The sequence below is a fragment of the Mastigoproctus giganteus genome, chromosome 13 (assembly GCF_048544385.1).
Source record: "Mastigoproctus giganteus isolate SK-2022 chromosome 13, ASM4854438v1, whole genome shotgun sequence".
In the NCBI taxonomy this organism is placed as follows: Eukaryota; Metazoa; Arthropoda; class Arachnida; order Uropygi; family Thelyphonidae; genus Mastigoproctus; species Mastigoproctus giganteus.
Window position 1 is genome coordinate 31,701,272 of NC_143587.1, and position 20,677 is coordinate 31,721,948.

Consider the following 20,677-nt stretch of genomic DNA (forward strand, 5'->3'; position numbering starts at 1 on the left):
AATTAATGGAAGCACTGGTTAAAGAAGCACTGCAGGTTCATATAGATAAAACTTCATTTACAGCTCGGACACAGCATGGTTTTGTTAAGGGGCAGTCTTGTCTGACCAATTTGATTGGTTACGTTGATGCAGTCACAAAAGAGCTGGATTTAGGGAATAACTTTGATATTATATACTTGGATCTTAGAAAGGCTTTTGATACTGTTGCACATGGAAGACTGCTGCACAAATTGGAGCAGTGTGGCATTGAAGGCAAATTGCTGCTATGGATAAAGGGATGGTTGAGTGGGAGAAGACAGAGTGTGGTAATCACTCTGTTGGACATTGTTCTTTGTGGACTAATGTTATTAGTGGAGTCCCTCAAGGTTCAGTGTTGGGTTTATTGTTGTTTTCTGTATTTATAAATGATACTGATGATGGAATATCAGGCTTAACGTCCAAGTTTGCAAACGATACGAAGGTTGGCAGGGTTGTTAAGGACACTAATGACAGTAAGCAGTAAGCTGCTGCTGCAACAGGATCTAGCAAAGTTGAGAAGATGGGCTGAGGAAAAAAATGAAGTTTAATACTGACAAATGTAAAGTACTACATATGGGAGGCAGTAACTCCAGAGTAACGTATCAACTCTGTGGTACTACACTGACAGTGGTTGAGAATGAAAAGGACCTGGGAGTAATTGTGCAGGCATATATGACATTTTCTGAGCAGTGGAGATGGTCTGCAAGAGTAGCTCATGGTGTCTGGTCAATGATATACAGGAATTTTTCTAGCAAAGATATAAGGATTTGATTATCCCCTTGTATAAGGCAATGGTCAGGGCACACCTTGAGTACAGTATACAGGTCTGGAGGCCTCATTTTAAGGATGTAGAGCTGTTGGAACGAGTACAGAGAAGGACAACAAGATTAGTGAATGGAAAAAAGGGTTGCTCTTATGAAGAAAGTCTTAAATTTTGCAGATTAGTGTCTCGAGACTAGGCACCTGCGAGGTGATCTGATTGAGGTGTATAAAGCCTTGAATGGTTTAAGCATGCTCAATGCTGATAGGATTCTTCCTCTTCCTCAGAATAATCACCTGAGAGGGCATAAATTCAAATTGAGGAATGACAGTTGTAGGATAGATGTGCAGAAGTTTGCCTTTAGCCAGCAGGTAGTTGACTGGTGGAACCGACTTCCATCTTTTTAGCATTAGCATAGGCATATGATGCAAGAAAGCAAGCTTATGCAGCATCAGCCAAAAAAAAAAAAAAAACCTTCCACTTCACCCCTCCGTTCGTTCAAAATACCTGTCCAGCTGAGCCTTAAATTTATTTAGGCTATCAACTTCCACAACAAGGGATAAAACTCCTATATATCATTGAAAGTTTTGTCAATGATATATAGGAGTTTTGCTAGCAGAGACAAGGAGGTGATTATCCCTTTGTATAAGGCAATGGTCAGGCCACATCCTGAGTACGGTATACAGGTCTGGAGGCCTCATTTTAGAAAGGATGTAGAGTTGCTAGAATGAGTACGGAGAAGGGCAACAAGATTGGTGAGTGGAACAAAGGGGTGCACTTATGAAGAAAGGCTTAAGTTCTGCAAGTTGCAGCATCTGGAGACTGGGCACCTGCGAGGTGACCTGATCGAGGTGTATAAGGCCTTGAATGGTTTGAACAGGTTCAATGCTGACGAGATACTTCCGCTTGCTCAAATTAAGAACTTGAGGGGGCATAGATTCAAATTGAGGAAAGACAGTTGTAGAACAGATGTGTGGAAGTTTGCCTTTAGCCAGCGGGTAGTTGATTGCTGGAACAGACTTCCATCTGTTGTTGTTGAATTGATAGCTTAAATAAATTTAAGGCAGAACTAGACAAACATTTGCAGTGAACAGATGAATGAAATGAGAAGGTTTTTTTTTTTTTTTTTTGGCTGATGCTGTATAAGCTTGCTTTCTTGCATCCTATGCCTAAACTAATGCTAATGCTAATATGTAATATAACTACAGAAATATGGCAGTACATCTCTTATTTTGAAAGAGGCAACCTGTAGAGAAGTAAAATATTATTATAGATATTATTAATAATACATTATATACAGACACTACTTAATGTATATTAAGTTATATATCAGTATATAATAGTCACATTTTGCGAATGTGACTCTATTATGTACTATATTTGCTGTTGCTTTGTCCCACTGGTCAATGAATGAATGGGTACCTTCTGCAAAGAAATCATGACAAAGCAACAGTAGCAAGGCCATCACTTTCTGTATGATATCTTCCTCAAATCCAAATTTCTTTTCTGACAGATGCTATTTCAGTGGCCAGAAAAGTGGTAGTCTAAGAAAAGTGGGAGAGAAGCATGGGATTATGCAGAAGATATATAACGAACCTCCCAAACATACTACTTGAATCATGGCTGGGGTTACATGGATCTGTGGCATAGTATTCTTATGGAATGAACTGACAAATTTTCATAATGGTTCTGGCCTTTTGTGATGAACAGTATCTCTCAATTTATCTAGTATAAAGATGCAACAGATGAATACAAAAACTGGTTGACACTTTGTACTTCACATTTATTTATCACTGCTGACAAATTTGTATGATGTGATGTGCATATTAATACATATGAGCACTTTTCTAGCTGTTATTCCCGTAACATCAGGAAATGCACTTTCTATTGCATTTGAACCATTTCTATTGCATTGAATAAGTCCATTTGAACCTTCTTTCCCAGACACTCCTGGTATAACAACAGAGATGGACTGGGTCAAAAAATTTTACAGAAGAAAACAAATAGAATGTATCAGAGATCAGAGTAATACTGAAAATTACACCAGCACCCATTAGCCTCCGGCCCACCAGGGTTCCCTGGTAAGTCTTATGACCAGTTTGTCTCTGTATAACAAACAATACCAAAGCTGCACAAGCTTTGCATCCTTCGAGGAAGCAAATTGCAATATTAAAATTTCAAATTATGCAAAATATTATTGAAATTGAAATTAAAATTAAATAATATCTAAGTATAATATGATTTTGTACAGGGTACAACTACAAGCATGCATACTGCATGCAGCACAGGAAACTACACTCTGCTGACAAATTTTAAAGTCTTGATAAAATATGAAAACAATTAACAGAAAAACCATAATGACGAGCCAAACCTAAGTTAAATAAGTGGAAGCATGTGACAGAATGGGAAAAATTTAATCTCTGGTGTTTTGCACACATATCTATGCATGTTCACATTTTTAAATGAAATGCATAAACACCAAACAGGATGGATAACAATAAGCCTGAGATCCACAAAAATCCAGAACTGATATTAATTTTGAGTCATAATTTCAAAATAAGCTACTTACACTGCTTTCGCTGATAAAAGGAACATAATTCACTAGTATATTAATAAGCAAAATGAATATTAATATCAAGCATTCTGTTAAAATTATGTGGTGATTATGCAGGGAAATAGTGAATTGCAGGCAGTTTATAATTTGAAGTTTGGACTGGTTTTTAATGGTGCATGGGCATTTTCAGTCATGACACACTAAGTAGATATAACTGAAGTACCAAAAATTTATAATAATGAGCCAATCCTGATTAAAATTAATTTAATTATTATTAAAAAGTATTATCACCCCCACCATAGTGATAATTCTTCTGAAGTGTGGACTATGGTTTCATTTATTGTAATCCTCCTATCTCTAATATCTCATAAATTGTTTCTTATTTTTTGTTTGGTATCTTTTATCCATGCTGTTCACTATATACACCACATAGTGGACCAGTATTTACTGAGCTTTTAATTGCATTACTACATTTATCATACAAATTTTATTCAGAGTATAAATTTATAATTTTTATGACAAACACACATACATCCCTTTCTTAACAAAAATAATAACAAAAACCACATTTTATTGGAAAGTTAAAAAAAAAACACTTGATACTTACATTACATGTGCACTGAGTACACTGATCGTAGATCAAGGATTCACTGTGGCGATATACATGCATTCCTAGAAGGCATTTTCCATGTGGGTCGAACATTCGTCTACTTCCTGACAAGCAATGAATACAATATCTTTCATTTTTTATACTGACAATTCTATGTAACAATGTACACTAGTGTTCATAAATATAGTATGACATGCATCATTAGACTCTTTGCAACTTACCTCTACATGATGGACAGCAAGAACCACGCAAATGTACAAACTTGGAAGGTGGACATGGTAATACCGGACAAGCTTTCTTATAACAAGTCAGAGAATCATTCTGAAACAGGAGTAAATATTTATAACCAAGGGTTTATTCAAACAAATAGGACTACTGTATTGTGAATGTAAATGTAAAATTGCATCACATTAAGAGTAGGTAATAAAAAAACCATGCTGTATTTATTCTTTATATCAAAAAAAGGAAGTAGTGTTAAAAATAGGGGCATTAGCACTCCAGTTTTTAACCCTCTTTTCTTATGCTTCCAAGGTAAATCCTATGAAGTGGCATGCATTTTTAATGGCTACAGCATTTCTGTTTAAATACTTTCCTATTATATCACTTTTTTTTCAAGTTCTCAATAAGTATTAAACATAAATATACCCCTCTTTCCTCTCAATTTTTGACCATGGGAAAGGGATGGCAGAGATTAAATTCTAGAGATCATTAATCGTACAATTTTATTTACTTCACAGAAATCAATCCCCAGTGCACGTGATATTTATTTTATATTTAAATTGAACCTCTGAAGGTAGATAGGTCACTCTAGCTATTCATTGTTGCATATGTATGCCCCCTTCAGCTCTTTAATTCAAAATTATTTGTCTGCCTTCCTTGCTATACAGTAATTAGTGTCGCGCACACGAGCACGTGCGTGTTCAATATGGTATCAGTAAATTACATTAGTATTAGTATTAATAAAGCCAAATGTGCAAGAAACTGGACTTTTTCTGCATCAATCAAAAAATCAATAAATAAAAATACTCATACAAAATAAAATAATAAAAGAAATCAGAATATTCTCACTCCTACAAGGCAACCATCCAGTTCTGCTTTGAATTTGGCTAGACTCTCCAGTGTTCAACAACCTGCTGCCCATAGGTGAATTTCATGAGTTCCAGTCTTTTTTTAATCACAGAGATTTATATCAGATCTCTTCTTAGATGCCTAGTTTCAAAGATGCCATATGTGCATCATCAGACCTGAATACAATACTCCAAATAACCATGACCTCAAAGGCAATCTCTCTCTCTCTCTCTCTCTCTCTCTCTCTCTCTCTCTCTCTCTCTCTCTCTCTCTCTCTCTCTCTCTGTCTGTCTGTTTAGGCCATATATTGATAGGACAGAATTCATGGAGTTCGTGGGAAATGCAAAGCTGTCGCCCTTCTCACTAGTGGACGAACCCACCACTTGGCAGGAATATAGGTACACTGCATTCACGTAGAGGGTAAAACCATACTTACTATGAACCAAGAGCAATCACGGCTGAATATGTCCTATGTCTAAATTTAATTAAAATTCATTACCTCTATTTTTCTTCACAGAATTGCTTCTTTTCCAAACTTTCCTTGTTTACACACGATTCGAAAATTAAAATGATTAAAAATATACTATACTTAAAATCAAATAAATGCATTCAACTCTCCAAGATCATGAATGCCTAGACATCCCCGAGATCCATCCAAAACATCTCACAACTCTGAGAAACTAAACACATTATGTCAAGGTATTTAAAAATAAACGTCCTTAAAATTCCATGAATATATAAATACATGATAACAAACATTTAAGATTACTAGAAATTACTTTCCTTCCTAAATGGACAAAACTTTTTGACTTGAAGTCGTGATCATAGGTAGGAAACTGATTCTTCAACGACTTCAAGTCAAAAAGTTTTGTGCCTTTAGGAAGGAAAGTAATTTCTAGTAATTTTAATTACTTTGACATAATGCGTTCAATTTCTCAGGGTTGTGAGGTGTTTTGGATGGATATGGGGTCATATTGGGGGACTTTGGTTATGATCCCGGGAATGTCTAGGCTTTCATGATGCCATATTGTAGAGTTGAATGCATTTATTTGATTTTAGTATAGTATATTTTTAATCATTTTAATTCTTGAATCGTGTGTAAACAAGGAGAGTTTGGAAAAGAAGCAATCCTATGAAGAAAAATAGAGGTAGCTGTTATGAATTTTAATTTACATCATACTGTATATAAATATTACATTAATATAAAAACAATCCAAAAAATGAACTAAATAAGATCTCGCTCATTTACACAGACAATAATTGTAATAAATTAGGTAAAAATTTATTCTTTTGCATGGAATCTAAAGTGACAACCACTCATAAAGCATCAGTTGAGAAACACTGCTCTAAATTATAGATTCAGTTTACAAATATGAAATCTCTTACTTTGCATTTGCACTGAACACAGGGATCATTATTAGCTTGAAATATTTCTCCATCAGTGACATTGGTATACCCTTCTGCTACACATCCTATTAAATAACATAAGAATTAATTAAGAACAAACACAGTTACTATATACATCTATAATTAAGGTAATATCATACAAAAAAGGTTGCAGTCTTTAGTACTCTAGTAATGTACAGTGAGTGGTTGAGTACTGAAAGATAAACTGATTAATATCTGATTTTTATTTCTATAGATTGTAATTTTCAAGATGTTTATTAAAAGAAAGAGTCTTCTAAAGTACTTGGGATGTTTTTCCAAATTCAAGCCTAGGAATTTCTTTTTGTTTCCTCGTTAGACTGGATATGAAAACAGGCTTGCTCATATAATGCTTTGTTTGTATTATAATGAAATTGTGATGACCATGAACTAGACATGATTTTAATAATAATAATAAAAAAAAAAAAAAAGTTTCCCATCTTGCTTTAATTTTTCTAGATATTTATTACTACATGATAAAATTATAACAATATGTGGGAATCGTAGGTGCCATTAATCCTTAATGTGCCACTGGCAAAATATAATAGTCTTCATTAACCTTCAATAAAAATGGAAAACAGAACGTTTTGCCATTTTCACCAATTATATATAAATTTCCATCATTCTTGTGCCAGTGCTTGTGTACACTTTTTTCAAAAACACATTTGAGCAATACAAAGTTTGTCATTAGCAAAGATAAAACACAGCATTTTACAGGGCATGATCTCTCAAAATTGTGAAGCTACTGCAACATATTGCTCAAGTCTGGGCTGAGCAAATAGGTGAAGCAAACAGATGACCCCCTCAAAAATTATGACCCTGTAAATGCCCAGTGCCTCTTTAAAAAGGCACTGGGTATTTAAGGCACCATACTGATAACTTGACTTGCCTCAAAAATAACACATGTAAAGGGACCATATTCATACCTCAACTCAAGTGGGGGTAAAATGTCTAGACTTTGTCCTCATCCTAGTAACAAATAGAGGTCTTTCCATGAGAGAAGTGCAAGTTTATCTGTAATGTGGGGCCACAAGCCAGATAGTCATTTCAACAATTATTACTGTTTAAAGGTTTAGTATCAAATGGATGTATATGAACTAATGAGACTCATGTCAGAGAAAAAAAAATACAAGAGATGCATATAAATTATCAGGTGACATGGAAGCTTATGGTAGATATAAGCTAGTCTGTAATAAAGTCACAAAAGAGGTTAGGCAAGCGAAGGCAGATTATTAGAAATCTTTGGCAAAGAATGCAAAAAAAACAGTAAAAACTTCTTTACTTATAAAACTCTAGAAAGAATGGGATGAATCAGATTGGTCCACTTCATATAGAAGGTGCGACTGTTGATGATCCTGCTCAGATAACTGACAAACTGAATAGAATTTTGCATCTACATTCATACATGGGGAGTTATTCATAGAGGAGAAGGCCAGAAGTTTATCAAACTCTAACAGAGAGTTAAATGATTTTGTAATAACTGAGAGCAAAGTGGAGGAGAAATTATTGAAGTTAAACATAAGAAAGGTACCTGTGGTGGATGGGATCTATCCAGTTATATTAAAGGAGGTGGCAAAGGAAGTAAGCAAACCCTTATCCATAATTATGAGAGCATCCTTGGAATAAGGGGAGGTCCTCGCAGGCTGGAGATGTGCAAATGTATCTCCAATTCACAAAGGAGGATCCAAAGGGTGACATGAGTAATTACAGACCTGTTAGTTTAACTTCGGTTCTGAGGAAAATAATGGAGTCACTGGTTAAAGAAAGTATTGCAGGATCATCAAGACAAGACTGCAGTAATAATTCAGACACAGCATGGGTTTGTTAAGGGGAAGTCTTGTCTGACAGATTTGATTGGATACTACGAGGTGGTCATAAAGGACCTGATACAAAAAATAATTTTGATATATACTAGGATTTCAGGAAAGCTTTCAATACTGTTGCACATGGAAGACTACTGTACAAATTAGAGCTGTATGGCATTAAGGGCAAGTTGCTACAATGGATAAAAGGATGGTTGAGTGGGAGAATACAGACAGTGGTAATCAATGGATACTGCTCTTCATAGACTAATGTTATTAGTCCCCAAGGTTTGGTGTTGGTTTGTATATTTATCAATTATATTGGTTAAGGTATATTAGGCTTCATGTCGAAGTTTACAGATGATATAAAGGTTGGCAGGGTTGTTAATGACAGTATGCTACTGCAACAGGATCTAGAAAAGTTGGGCAGATGGGCTTAGAAGTGGCAACAGAAGTTTAATATTGACAAATGCAATATACTGCATATGGGTAGCAGTAACCCCAGAGAAATGTACCAACTGTGTGGTATTACACTCAGGGTAGTGGAGAATGAAAAAGACCTGGGAGTAATTGTGCAGTCAGATATAAAGTTTTCTGAGCAGTGCAGACAGGCTGTCAGAGCAGCTCATGGGGTCTTATCAATGCAGTAGCACTGCAACCCTATGTGCCACCAGTAGGCGAAATAAAATTTTCCACCTTAAATGTTGAATACTAATAAATGATAACCAATCAGAAAGCAATGTCAAAAATATTTTTGGTGCCCTCATGAACTGCTGCCCATAAGCAATGCCTACCTCACCTACCCACTTGCAGCGGCCCCGTGTCAATGATATACAGGAATTTTGCTAGCAGGGATAAGGAGATGATTATTCCTTTGTAAAAGGCAATGGTAAGGCCACACCTTGAGTACTGCATACAGGTCTGGAGGCTTCATTTTAGGAAGGATGTAGAATTGTTAGAACGAGTACAGAGAAGGGCAACAAGACTGGTGAGGGGAACAAAGGGATATTCTTACCAAGAAAGGTTTAAGTTCTGCAAATTGCAGCATCTGGAAACTAGGTACCTGAAAGGTGATTAGGGACCTACGAGGTGATCTGATTGAGGTGTATAAGGTCTTGAATGGTTTGAGTAGGCTCAATACTGATGGGATTCTTCCTCTTGCTCAGATTTCGAACCTGATGGGGCATAAACTGAAATTGGGGAAAGGCAGTTGTAGAATAGATGTTCAGAATTTTGCCTTTAGCCAGTGGGTAGTTGATTGCTGGAACAAACTGCCATCTATTGTGGAATATATAGCTTAAGGTTATTTTATTTTATTTATTTTTTGGTTGACTGTATAAACTTGCTTTCTTGCATCACATGCCTCTGCTAATGCTAATACAACAGTCAATGCCTTGTGAAAGATCTTTTTTAATAGCAAACTTTGGTTTTCTGAAATCTACTTTAAAAAAACAAAGGATATATAAGTACTTCTATCTCTTAATGAAGCTGTAACTTAAGCCTAAGGTTTATTATACTCTATTACTTTCATTCCTGACCTTTGTAGAAATAAAAGAAATGTTTATTTCTAAGCAGAATTAGCATTAGCATTAGTAGAGGCATATGATGCAAGAAAGCAAGCTTATGCAGCATCAGCCAAAAAAAAAAAAAAAAAAACCCCTTCCACTTCACCCCTCCATTTGTTCGAAATACCTGTCCAGCTGAGCCTTAAATTTATTTAGGCTATCAACAGACTTCCATCCACAACAAGGGATGGAAGTCTGTTCCACCAACCAACTACCCGCTGGCTAAAGACAAATTTCCGCACATCTACCCTACATCTGTCTTTCCTCAATTTGAATTTATGCCCTCTCAGGTGTTTATTCTGAGCAAGAGGCAGTATCCCATCAGCATTGAGCATGCTCAAACCATTCAAGGCTTTGTACACCTCTATCAGATCACCTAGCCGGTGCCTAGTCTCCAGACACTGTAATTTGCAAAACTTAAGCCTTTCTTCGTAAGAGCAACCCTTCGTTCCATTCACTAACCTTGTTGCCCTTCTCTGTACTTGTTCCAGCAGCTCTACATCCTTCTTGAAATGAGGCCTCCAGACCTATATACAATACTCAAGGTGCAGCCTGACCATTGCATATACAAGGGAATAATCACCTCCCTATCCCTGCTAGAAAAATTCCTGTATATCATTGATAAGACACCATGAGCTACTCTTGCCGCCCGTCTGCACTGCTCAGAGAATTTCACATAGATTATTGAACTGTTCATTATATGAACAGTTAAATAATCTATATCATATATGTAATCTCTCTCAATTATTTATTAATAATCTATATCTGAATGATGCAGCACTACTATTTTTTATATAAACTATCAACATGACTTTCATAAATTAAATCAATAATAAATGCTATAAATAAGTACCTGGGCATGATGGGCAACATTCGCCTGGACCTGGAGGAAGTGGCTTGCGACAATTCACCTGACAGAGACTCTGAGATTTTGTGACAACACCAGCCTAAAATATATATTAAAAAAAGCACTTATCACCTAAAATATTAAAAAAACACTTTCATATCTTGCTTTTATTAAATAATTTTATTAAAACCACTTGCAAGAGATAAACAAATAAACACTAAAAATCAAAACAAAATTTAGTAAAAAAAAATGCTAAAAAAAAGTTATTGTAGGGGTGATCACTCCCCCAAAAACTGTCAGTTTGTACTCAAACCTCCAAAGACTGCTCTTAGAATACTCTCAGTTATTACTCCACTGGTGGTCACCAAATATTATAACACAAGCAGTTAGATGGGTGTCTGACACATTCTCAAAATTGGAAGCTTATTACTTGGGCATTTATGTATGTTTTGCATTGTTTATTCCTCCTCATCACAATTATATTAGCATTAATATAATTGCAAATAATAATACTAAATTATTTGCAATTATACTAGTAACAGCAATGATTATTTAAAGAAAATTTCATAATATAACATAAAAATAAATACTTTTTGGCAACCAGCAGAAACTTCTGCTAGAAACCTTTTTTAATCTTGTTGTTGTTTTGGTTTTTAGGAGCATTAGCAACTAAGGCCATATTGCTCCGGGATGTGCGGTGGTCATTCCATGACCTTTCCGCATCCTCCGTATTTGGTGGTGACGGGCTCGAACCCCGGTCTAATCAAGAAGCGTGTGCTACGCACTGTTGCTCCTTCCCACCTGGCTACGGAGGCGCCTTTTAATCTTGTAAAATATACTATAAATCTGAATTTGAAATTTTTAATAATGTTATTAAAAAAAAACCTGTTGAACTGGGTTTCATAAAGTCTGTGAATTTACCAGACCTCCATTTTTTGCATGGAGTTGGGAATTAATTTGCAATTATACTAGTGACAGCAATGATTATTTGAAGAAAATTTCATAACATAACATAAAAATACTTTTTGGCAACCAGCAGAAACTTCTGCTAGAAATCTTTTTTAATCTTGTAAAATATACTTCAAATCTGAATTTGAATTTTTTAATAATATTATCAAAAAAAAACCTGTTGAACTGGGTTTTATAAAGTCTGTGAATTTACCAGACCTCCATTTTTTGCATGTTGTTTGGAGAGATTCCCAAGTGCTAGTGGCTTTGGCATTTCTGAATAATTTATATTTAACTTTTTTTCCAGCCATTAATACAAATATTCTAATATCAAAATATCACAGTCATAATACTCAAAATATCATAGCAATAACTATTAAATATAAAAAAAACTGTTGCTACCTGTTGCTTGATTTTTACTCAAAATGGACTTATTTTCATATAAATTAACTACATGTAGCATTAGGCTGCTCAGTCCAGCATTTTAATCTCCTGCCCAGCACCAAAAGTGTCTGGGAAAATGTTTGTCCAGCAGTAAAGGTGATCATTAATTTTTAAAAATTTTGTCTGAGAAATTTCCATTTACAGAAATGGATACGGTAAGTGGGTTAAGTCTTAAAAATTTCAAATCCTGGCAGAATGTGTTATGTTATGTTATTTGGTTTTTAGGAGCATTAGCAACTAAGGCCATATTGCTCAACAATTCATGCAGAGGGAAATGGACCATAATCTGCCACGCTGGTCCAGTGCGAGTTGGCAGATCGACCGTATTCAGCAGTCAGGGGCTTGAACCCCGGTCTACTCAAAGAGCGTGTGTTACTGCACTCCCGCTCCTGACCACTCGGCTACGGAGGCCAAATGTGACCCCAATTCACAAAGGCGGATCAAAGGCTGACACAAGTAATTACAGACCTGTGAGTTTAACTTCTGTTCCAGGAAAATTAATGGAGGCACTGGTTAAAGAAGCACTGCAGGATCATCTAGACAAGACTTCAGTTATAGCTCGGACACAGTATGGTTTTGTTAAGGGGAAGTCTTGCCTGACCAATTTGATTGGATACTATGATGTAGTCACAAAAGAACTGGATGCAGGGAATAACTTTGATATTATATACTTGGATCTTAAGAAAGGCTTTTGATACTGTTGCACATGGAAGACTGCTGCACAAATTGGAGCAGTGGCATTGGAGGCAAATTGCTGCTATGGATAAAGGGGTGGTTGAGGGGGAGAAGACAGAGTGGTAATCAATGGACACTGCTCATCATGGACTAATGTTATTAGTGGAGTCCCTCAGGGTTCAGTGTTGGGTCCATTATTGTTTTCTGTATTTATAAATAATATTGATGATGGTATATCAATACTGCAATAATTAAAGACAAACACCAGCCAAGGAATAAAAAAATTTTACTATAAAAATAATAAAATAATGTGATACACTACTGGAAGACTAAAATATTAGGATGTGTCATTGCAGTAATAGTATACTGTCGAAGAAGGAGACAGCAGTCTCTGAAAGCTTCAGGTTTTATCGCTTTTAATCCAGTTTATTATAGATAATTTTATTGCTTCAGTATGTTTTCAACTATATTTTTAACGTTTTATCGTAGTTTATTTTATCGTAATTTATTGTAATATTTTAGTCTTCCAATAGTGTATTACATTATTTTATTATTTTTATAGTAAAAATTTTTTATTCCTTGGCTGGTGTTTGTCTTTAATTATTGCAGTATGGAATTTCCTAGCCCCATAGGAATGTTTGAAGATGGTATATCAAGCTTAATGTCCAAATTTGCAGATGATACAAAGGTTGGCTGGGTTATTAAGGACCCTACTGACGCTATGCTGCTGCAACAGCTGGAAAGGTTGAGCAGATGGGCTGAGAGGTGACAAATGAAAAGTACTACATATGAGAAACAGCAACCCTAGAGCAGCGTACCAGCTCTGTTGTACTACACTGACAGTGCAGGCAGATATGAAGTTCTCTGAGCAGTGCAGACAGGCTGCAAGAGTAGCTCATGGTGTCTTATCAATGATATACAGGAATTTTTCTAGCAGGGATAAGGAGGTGATTATTCCCTTGTATAAGGCAATGGTCAGGCCACACCTTGAGTACTGTATACAGGTCTGGAGGCCTCATTTCAAGAAGGATATAGAGATGCTGGAACGAGTATAGAGAAGGGCAACAAGATTAGTGAATGGAACAAAGGGTTGCTCTTACGAAGAAAGGCTTAAGTTTTGCAAATTACAGTGTCTGGAGACTAGGCACCGGCGAGGTGATCTGATAGAGGTGTATAAAGCCTTGAATGGTTTGAGCATGCTGAATACTGATGGGATTCTGCTGCTTGCTCAGAATAATCACCTGAGAGGGCATAAATTCAAATTGAGGAAAGACAGATGTGTGGAAATATGCCTTTAGCCAGCGGGTAGTTGATTGGTGGAACAGACTTCGCTTTCCATTCTCATGTCATGAAATGTCATAATACAAGCACCCAATTCCCTGAAGCCTATTATTCCAGCCAATTTCTCCAAACAGCATTATGTCACAGAATTGTCTTGTAGTACTCGTGGTTCAATAATTAACTACATGGGACAAACTTGGGAATATTTTTTGGCTGGTGCAGCATAAGCCTCAGGCTTCCTTGCAACACATGGCTAATAATAATAATAAATTCATAATAAACAATGCCCTGGTTCTGGAAGTCAAAAAATGCAACAAGCATAAATTTGCATTTGATCAAGATTGTCTTGCTTTTCTTGGGGGCTTGGGTAAGGAGTCTTTTATTGCGAGGGATAGTCACATACCACAATTCATTATTAGTAATGACAGGAGAAACAAAGGACCATTTGTGGATAAGCAGCAATATGTTGAGGAAGATCCTGACACGTGAAAACTTGTCCTCCCCCCTCTCTCTCTCACTCTGGAAACATTAGTGAGGATGCATTTAGGAATGTGATGCATTTCAGTTATGTTTGTGTTCTCACAAACACAGCTGAAATGCATCACATTTCGAGATCTTACATGAAAATTGACTGACATATCCCAAAAGAAATACCAATTTCACTAACAACTTTCCAGGCAATTAAAAACATCAATCTTCATATTTAAAGATCATGCTTTTCACATATGTCTATATGAGTTATCCCAGAACTGCTGCCAACACAAGGATGATAATCAATTTAGCTCTAATATTGTTTTGACAATGGTATTTATGCAGTATCAAAGCGATAACATGAAATTATCATATTAAGGCAATATATATAAAATCTTCACTATATTTAAAGAGATGAACTCACTTCACATGAGAATATTATGCAAGGGTCATCTGGGTCTGTCCATACAGTATCGCTAGCATGCATTTCACCTTGATGATGACACCCTAAAATGTTAAGTACCAATAAATATTCCTATAAATTCATAAATCACATGTTTACAAATAATTCAAGTAAGCTTTCAACCAAAAATTACAATCAAGTCCATAAAAAATTTCCTAAAAAGTTGTTTGTTATAAATATACCCCATACATTTCTTATCAACTTTTGTATGCAATAAATTAGTTACTAATGACATGGACAAATGGTATTACTTCTATTTCCTACTAATCAACATGTAAAAGTTTAGAGATCACATGGTAAATATACTGTAAAAAGGGAATAAAGGAACATGGTTTTGATGAGAAACAAGTTGAGAAGTATACAGACAGGTGTCATTATTTTATAAACGGTTTTGACTAAACTTCATTTGGATTACACTGCCAGATCCAGACACCAAATTTTTTTTATTCAATTAAAAATATTCAAGACTGGGCAACTATATAACAGTGCTTTGTAGAACATCTCTTATGAACAAAATAATGAATGATAGTTTGGTAAGCAGAGAGATTAGGAAATGATTGGTGGTGACATAGAAGTTGTCCAAAATTCTAAATAGTTATTTCATACATGTTACTGTAAGGCAATACTAGAAGGGAATTCTTAGATCCTTTTCCCTCTTCTAGAAAGAACAGAATGCACTGCCAAGGAGGATAGAAATATTGGTATTCAAGGAATGGGATAGGGCCTATGAATGTTAGATTAAATCAGCAATAGTCAATTTATATGTCAGGGGCTACTTGTTTCTCATTATAATGATCAAAGGTAGACTTTAACATGAAGTACCAGTGATACACGTTAAAATGTAAACACGATGCGCATGCAGCAAACTTTATATTCAAAATGATAAGTAGACATTGATATACAAGAGCGAAAAATTTTCAATTTGATATAAATAAAATGAAGTAGCTTTGTGAAATACATAAAACTGTAGTTAAAAATTTAACCAAAAGGTTCAGAACCTTGGTTGGAAGTTACAATAATTAGTTACCTGTGATTTTCATATAATTAGTTACCTTCTGTGAATTTCAGGAAATTTCCTGACATCTGAGTTTATGATAAACTAAAACAAATACTGTTGATATTAGCAAGAGGTGTGCCATGGAAAAATTGAAAACCACACTTACCCCATTGTCTACATATAGAGAGTGCAAACTCAGTGCTAATATTGCTGATAACAACGTAAGCACTGAGTTCCCACTGTTTGTATGTGTGATAATGTCTTCTTCTAACTAAAACACATTAAAAATTTATAAAATACAACCCCAAAGTGGGACCAATACTTCCCATTTCATTTTCAAGGGGAACAGTATGAATGATACAATTACCAAGAGCACATGCATATATGACCATCCAGGACTCAAACATTATAAATGTGGTAGAATTTGTGAGAATTATAGATATTTTTTGCATGTAATTTAATGCATCAGATGATCTCGTGGGATGCATAAAAGGTTAGCAGATGATACAATTCCAGAATAATTTCATGTGTAAAGTTTCAGAAATAAGAAGTTTACAGAAATTTGACTGATAATCTGATAGAGATATTATTGAAAGTGAAATCATGACTAAAGAATATGACATGGTAATTTATCATGGAGCCCTCTGAGCAGCCGGCTTCAACAGACTTTACATGATTGTATGTGCAATCACTTAGGGTGTAGGGAAATTAAACTTGGTATGTGGAGTCAGTGTCAGCCTTCAACATGATAAATCACATTGTATTAAGTTAATACAAGCCAATATGACAAATCAGAAGGTACTGAAAATAATTTCCCTAATTTCAGTATGGGATGATATGTAACAGCAATGTCAGTGTTAAAAAACAAAGAATTTAACGTATTAAACCATGTAGTATGAACAGTTGACATATTGTATATTTTTTCTGAACTAGTAAATTTGTTTTCATGGAAGGAGCCAAATATTTATCTAATACGTTATTCTTAATGAATTTATTAATGGATAATAAGGTTGTAGAAATTTCTGCACAAAGTTATTAATTTCTTCATTTCAGTCTTTTTTGTGTTGTACTATATTTCAGTGCATTAATAAACTGATTGTATAAAATGGTGGTTCCCAACCTTTTGTCACTCAAGTCACACTTCAAGTTAAAAGACGCATGGTCATGGCACACCTAAATAATGTTTACCATTGAACTGAATGGAGTTTTCTCTAATCTACAGGCACAATTGAAAAGGGCTGCAGCACACCAATATGCTGGGGTGCACTGGTTGGGAACCACTGATATAAAACATATGTTTTGTGTGTATTGGGAAGGAAACCATTAAAGTGTAAATATAAGCTAAATTCATTTTTGGAATATTTTTGTGTGCAAGAATTTCTGTTTCCTCATAATAGTGAGATTTAAAAAAGTTTAAGGATTCCTAATATTCCATTTTTAAAGTATATTTAAGCTGTGTGGATGTATGTTGTTAAAAGACATTCAAAATATACTTTAGTGTTTTCTACTATAGTGACCATGATTACATCATTAATATGACCATAAAACAAGACATTATTAAGAAAGAAACAAGATAAATAGATATTTTCAATTTCAGCTAGATAAATCGATGCAATTAAGCAACTTATACTTAATCCCATAGATAAGCTGTAAATCTGTCTAAAAATGAAACCACAGAAGAAGGATATGTATCAATTAGGATATTAACAAATTTCATTATTTTAAGTGGAGGAATTCTGGTTTGTTTTTGAAACTGGGTATCTGATTGAATCAATTCATTTAAAACACCTAATGCAAAAGGAACGTTAACATTGGTATAAAGGTACATGACATCCAACTGTTATTTTACATGCTCAACTCACTTTAGTAATCACACAATAATCACATAATATCAGTTGAAGCTGACCAGTCGGGGCTTCTGAGCTTAATCAACATTATTTAGTCACAATTTCGAATTTGATGACATTTCTATCTTAGATGATCAATAAAATTTCTGTAAACTTCTTATTTCTGAAAACTTACATGAAATTATTTCAGAATTATATCAATGTTCGCCAACTCTTTATTATCTCTGATGCATGGACTATATGAAATTAGAGGAAAAGAATTTATTTCAGAAACTGAGTTGAAACAATTAAAAACAAAACAAAACATATATGAACTTTAATCTGTTGGAGAAACAAAGCAAAACAAGACATCAAAATGTGTTGATATGCCTAATTCTACAGGACCAATCTGATAAGCCTACTATGACACAGTAATAAAGGAAATGGATGCAAAAAATTAATTGTCATCACATGCTTAGATTTCAGTAAAACTACTACTGATACTGTTCCACATGAACGACTGCCGTACAAATTGGAGCAGTGTGACATTAGTGGCAAGTTACTGTTATGAATAACATGGCTGAGCAGCAGAAGACAGAATGGCTGTTAATAGGCACTGCTCTTCCTGAAACAATGCTATTAGTGGAGTCCATCACAGTTCAGTGCTGAGACTCCCCTTACTGTTCACAATATTTATTAATGACACTAATGAAGGCATAAGACGATCTTTAAGTTTTCTGATAATAACAGGAATTAGGATATGCTACTGCAACTAGACATAGATAAATTAGGCAGATGGGCTGAGAAGTGGCAATTAAGTTTTCACAGTGATAGATGCAGGATAGGTAATCCCAAAACAACATGCCAATTGGGTGGCACCACACTCAAGGTAGTGGAGAACAAAATGAACTTGGAGTAATTGCACAGTTTGACATGAAGTTCCCTGAGCAGTGCAAGACAACATCTTGTGGAGATTTTGTAAATGATATACAAGAATTTTGTCAGTGGAACAAAACAAGGAGGTGATTATCCCATTGTATAAGGACAGATAATTATTGCATCATGAGTACTGCATACCAGTCTGACTGTCTCAGTTTAGGAAGGATGTGGATCTGTTGGAATGGGTGAAAAGAGAAGAAACAGGATAAATCAGGGACACAAAAAGGATACTCTTACCAAGAAAAACTTGAGTTCTATAAATTGCAGCATTTGGGGAAACTTGTTCTGCGAAAGACCTGATTGAAATGTTAAAAGCTTTAAATGGTTTTAAGTATGAGAACTTCCTTGGACTCAGGGGGAGGTCCCCATGGACTGGAGGTGTGCAAATGTATCACCAATTCATAAAGGGAGTTCAAAAGGTGACACAAGTAACTATAGACCTGTTAGTTTAACTTGTGTTCGGGGGAAAATAATGGAATCACTGGTTAAAGAAGCATTGCAGGATCATCTAGACAAAACTGCAGTAATATAGTAATATAGTTAATGGGTTTGTTAAAGGGAGGTCTTGTCTGACCAATTTGATTGGATACTATGATGTGGTCACAAAGGAACTGAATGCCAAAAATAATTTTGATATCATATACCTGGATTTCAGGAAAGCTTTTGATACTGTTGCACATGGAAGACCGGTGTACAAACTGGAGAGGTATGGCATTAAGGGTTAAGTTGCTACAATGGATAAAAGGATGGTTGAGTGGGAAACAACAGAGAGTGGTAATCAATGGATACTGCTCTTCGTGGACAAATGTTATTAGTGGAGTTCCCCAGAGTTCGGTGCTGGGCCCATTGTTGTTTTATATATTTATCAACGATATTGATGAAGGAATATCAGGCTTAATGTCCAAATTTGCAGATAATACAAAGGTTGGCAAGGTTATTAATTACAGTAAAGACAGTATGCTACTCCAACTGGATCTAGATAAGTTGGGCAAATGGGCTGAGAAGTGGCAACTGAAGTTTAACATTGACAAATGCAAAGTACTGCATATGGGTAGCAATAACCCAAGAGAAACATACCAACTGTGTGGTACAACACTCAGGGAAGTGGAAAGTAAAAAAGACCTGGGAGTAATTGTGCAGTCAAATATGAAGTTTGCTGAGCAGTACAGAGGGACTGCCAGGGCAGGTCATGGAGTCTTGTCAATGATATATAGAAATTTTGCTAGCAGGAACAGGGACGTCATTATCCCATTATACAAGGCAATTGTCAGGCCACACCCAGAGTACTGTGTACAGCTCTGGAAGGCTCATTTTAGGAAGGATGTAGAGTTGCTAGAACAAGTACAAAGAAGGGCAAAAAGATTGGTAAGGGGAACAATGGGGATGCTCTTACCAAGAAAGGCTTAAGTTCTGCAAATTGCAGTGCCTGGAGAGTAAGCACCTGTGAGGTGATCTGATTGAGGTGTATAAGGCCTTGAATGGGATGAGCAAGCTGAATGCTGAATGGATTCTTCCTCTTGCTCAGATTAAGAACCTGAGGGTGCATATATTCAAATTGAGGAAAGGCAGTTGTAGAATAGATATGCAGAAATTTGCCTTTAGCCAGCGACTAGTTGATTGGTGAAACAGACTTTCATCTTTTGTTGTGGAAGTTGATAGCCTAAATAAATTTAAGGCTGAGCTGGACAGGCATTTGGAACGAATAGAGGGGTGAAATGGGAGGGTTTTTTTTTTTTTTTTTTTTTGGCTGATGCTGCATAAGCTTGCTTTCTTGCATTGTATGCCTCTACTAATGCTAATGCTAAGTAACTGCTGATGATATTCTTATTCTTTCTAAAGAATAAACATAAATTTAAATTGAAAAAAAGATGCTTGTAAGACAGATGCACAAAAATATACTTTTAACCAGAGAGTAATTGATTATTGGAGCAAATTTTTATCTGGTGTCACAGAATTGGGTAGTTTTAATAAATTTAAAAAAGGA

At 35.4% G+C, this 20,677-nt stretch overlaps 1 protein-coding gene across 2 annotated transcripts in view; it reads right to left on the minus strand.

The window, feature by feature from the left end:
• LOC150075921 (BMP-binding endothelial regulator protein-like) overlaps positions 1 to 20,677 on the minus strand; it is a 210,069-nt gene that overhangs the window by 90,573 nt on the left and 98,819 nt on the right. For both annotated transcript variants that reach the window (XM_090388034.1, XM_090388033.1), the window contains exons 4-8: positions 14,893 to 14,975; positions 10,656 to 10,749; positions 6,397 to 6,482; positions 4,164 to 4,263; positions 3,940 to 4,046 (exon numbers count right to left, since the gene is read on the minus strand). In XM_090388034.1, coding sequence (XP_090244160.1) covers positions 3,940 to 4,046; positions 4,164 to 4,263; positions 6,397 to 6,482; positions 10,656 to 10,749; positions 14,893 to 14,975 — 470 coding nt within the window. The remainder of the gene's footprint in view (positions 1 to 3,939; positions 4,047 to 4,163; positions 4,264 to 6,396; positions 6,483 to 10,655; positions 10,750 to 14,892; positions 14,976 to 20,677) is intronic.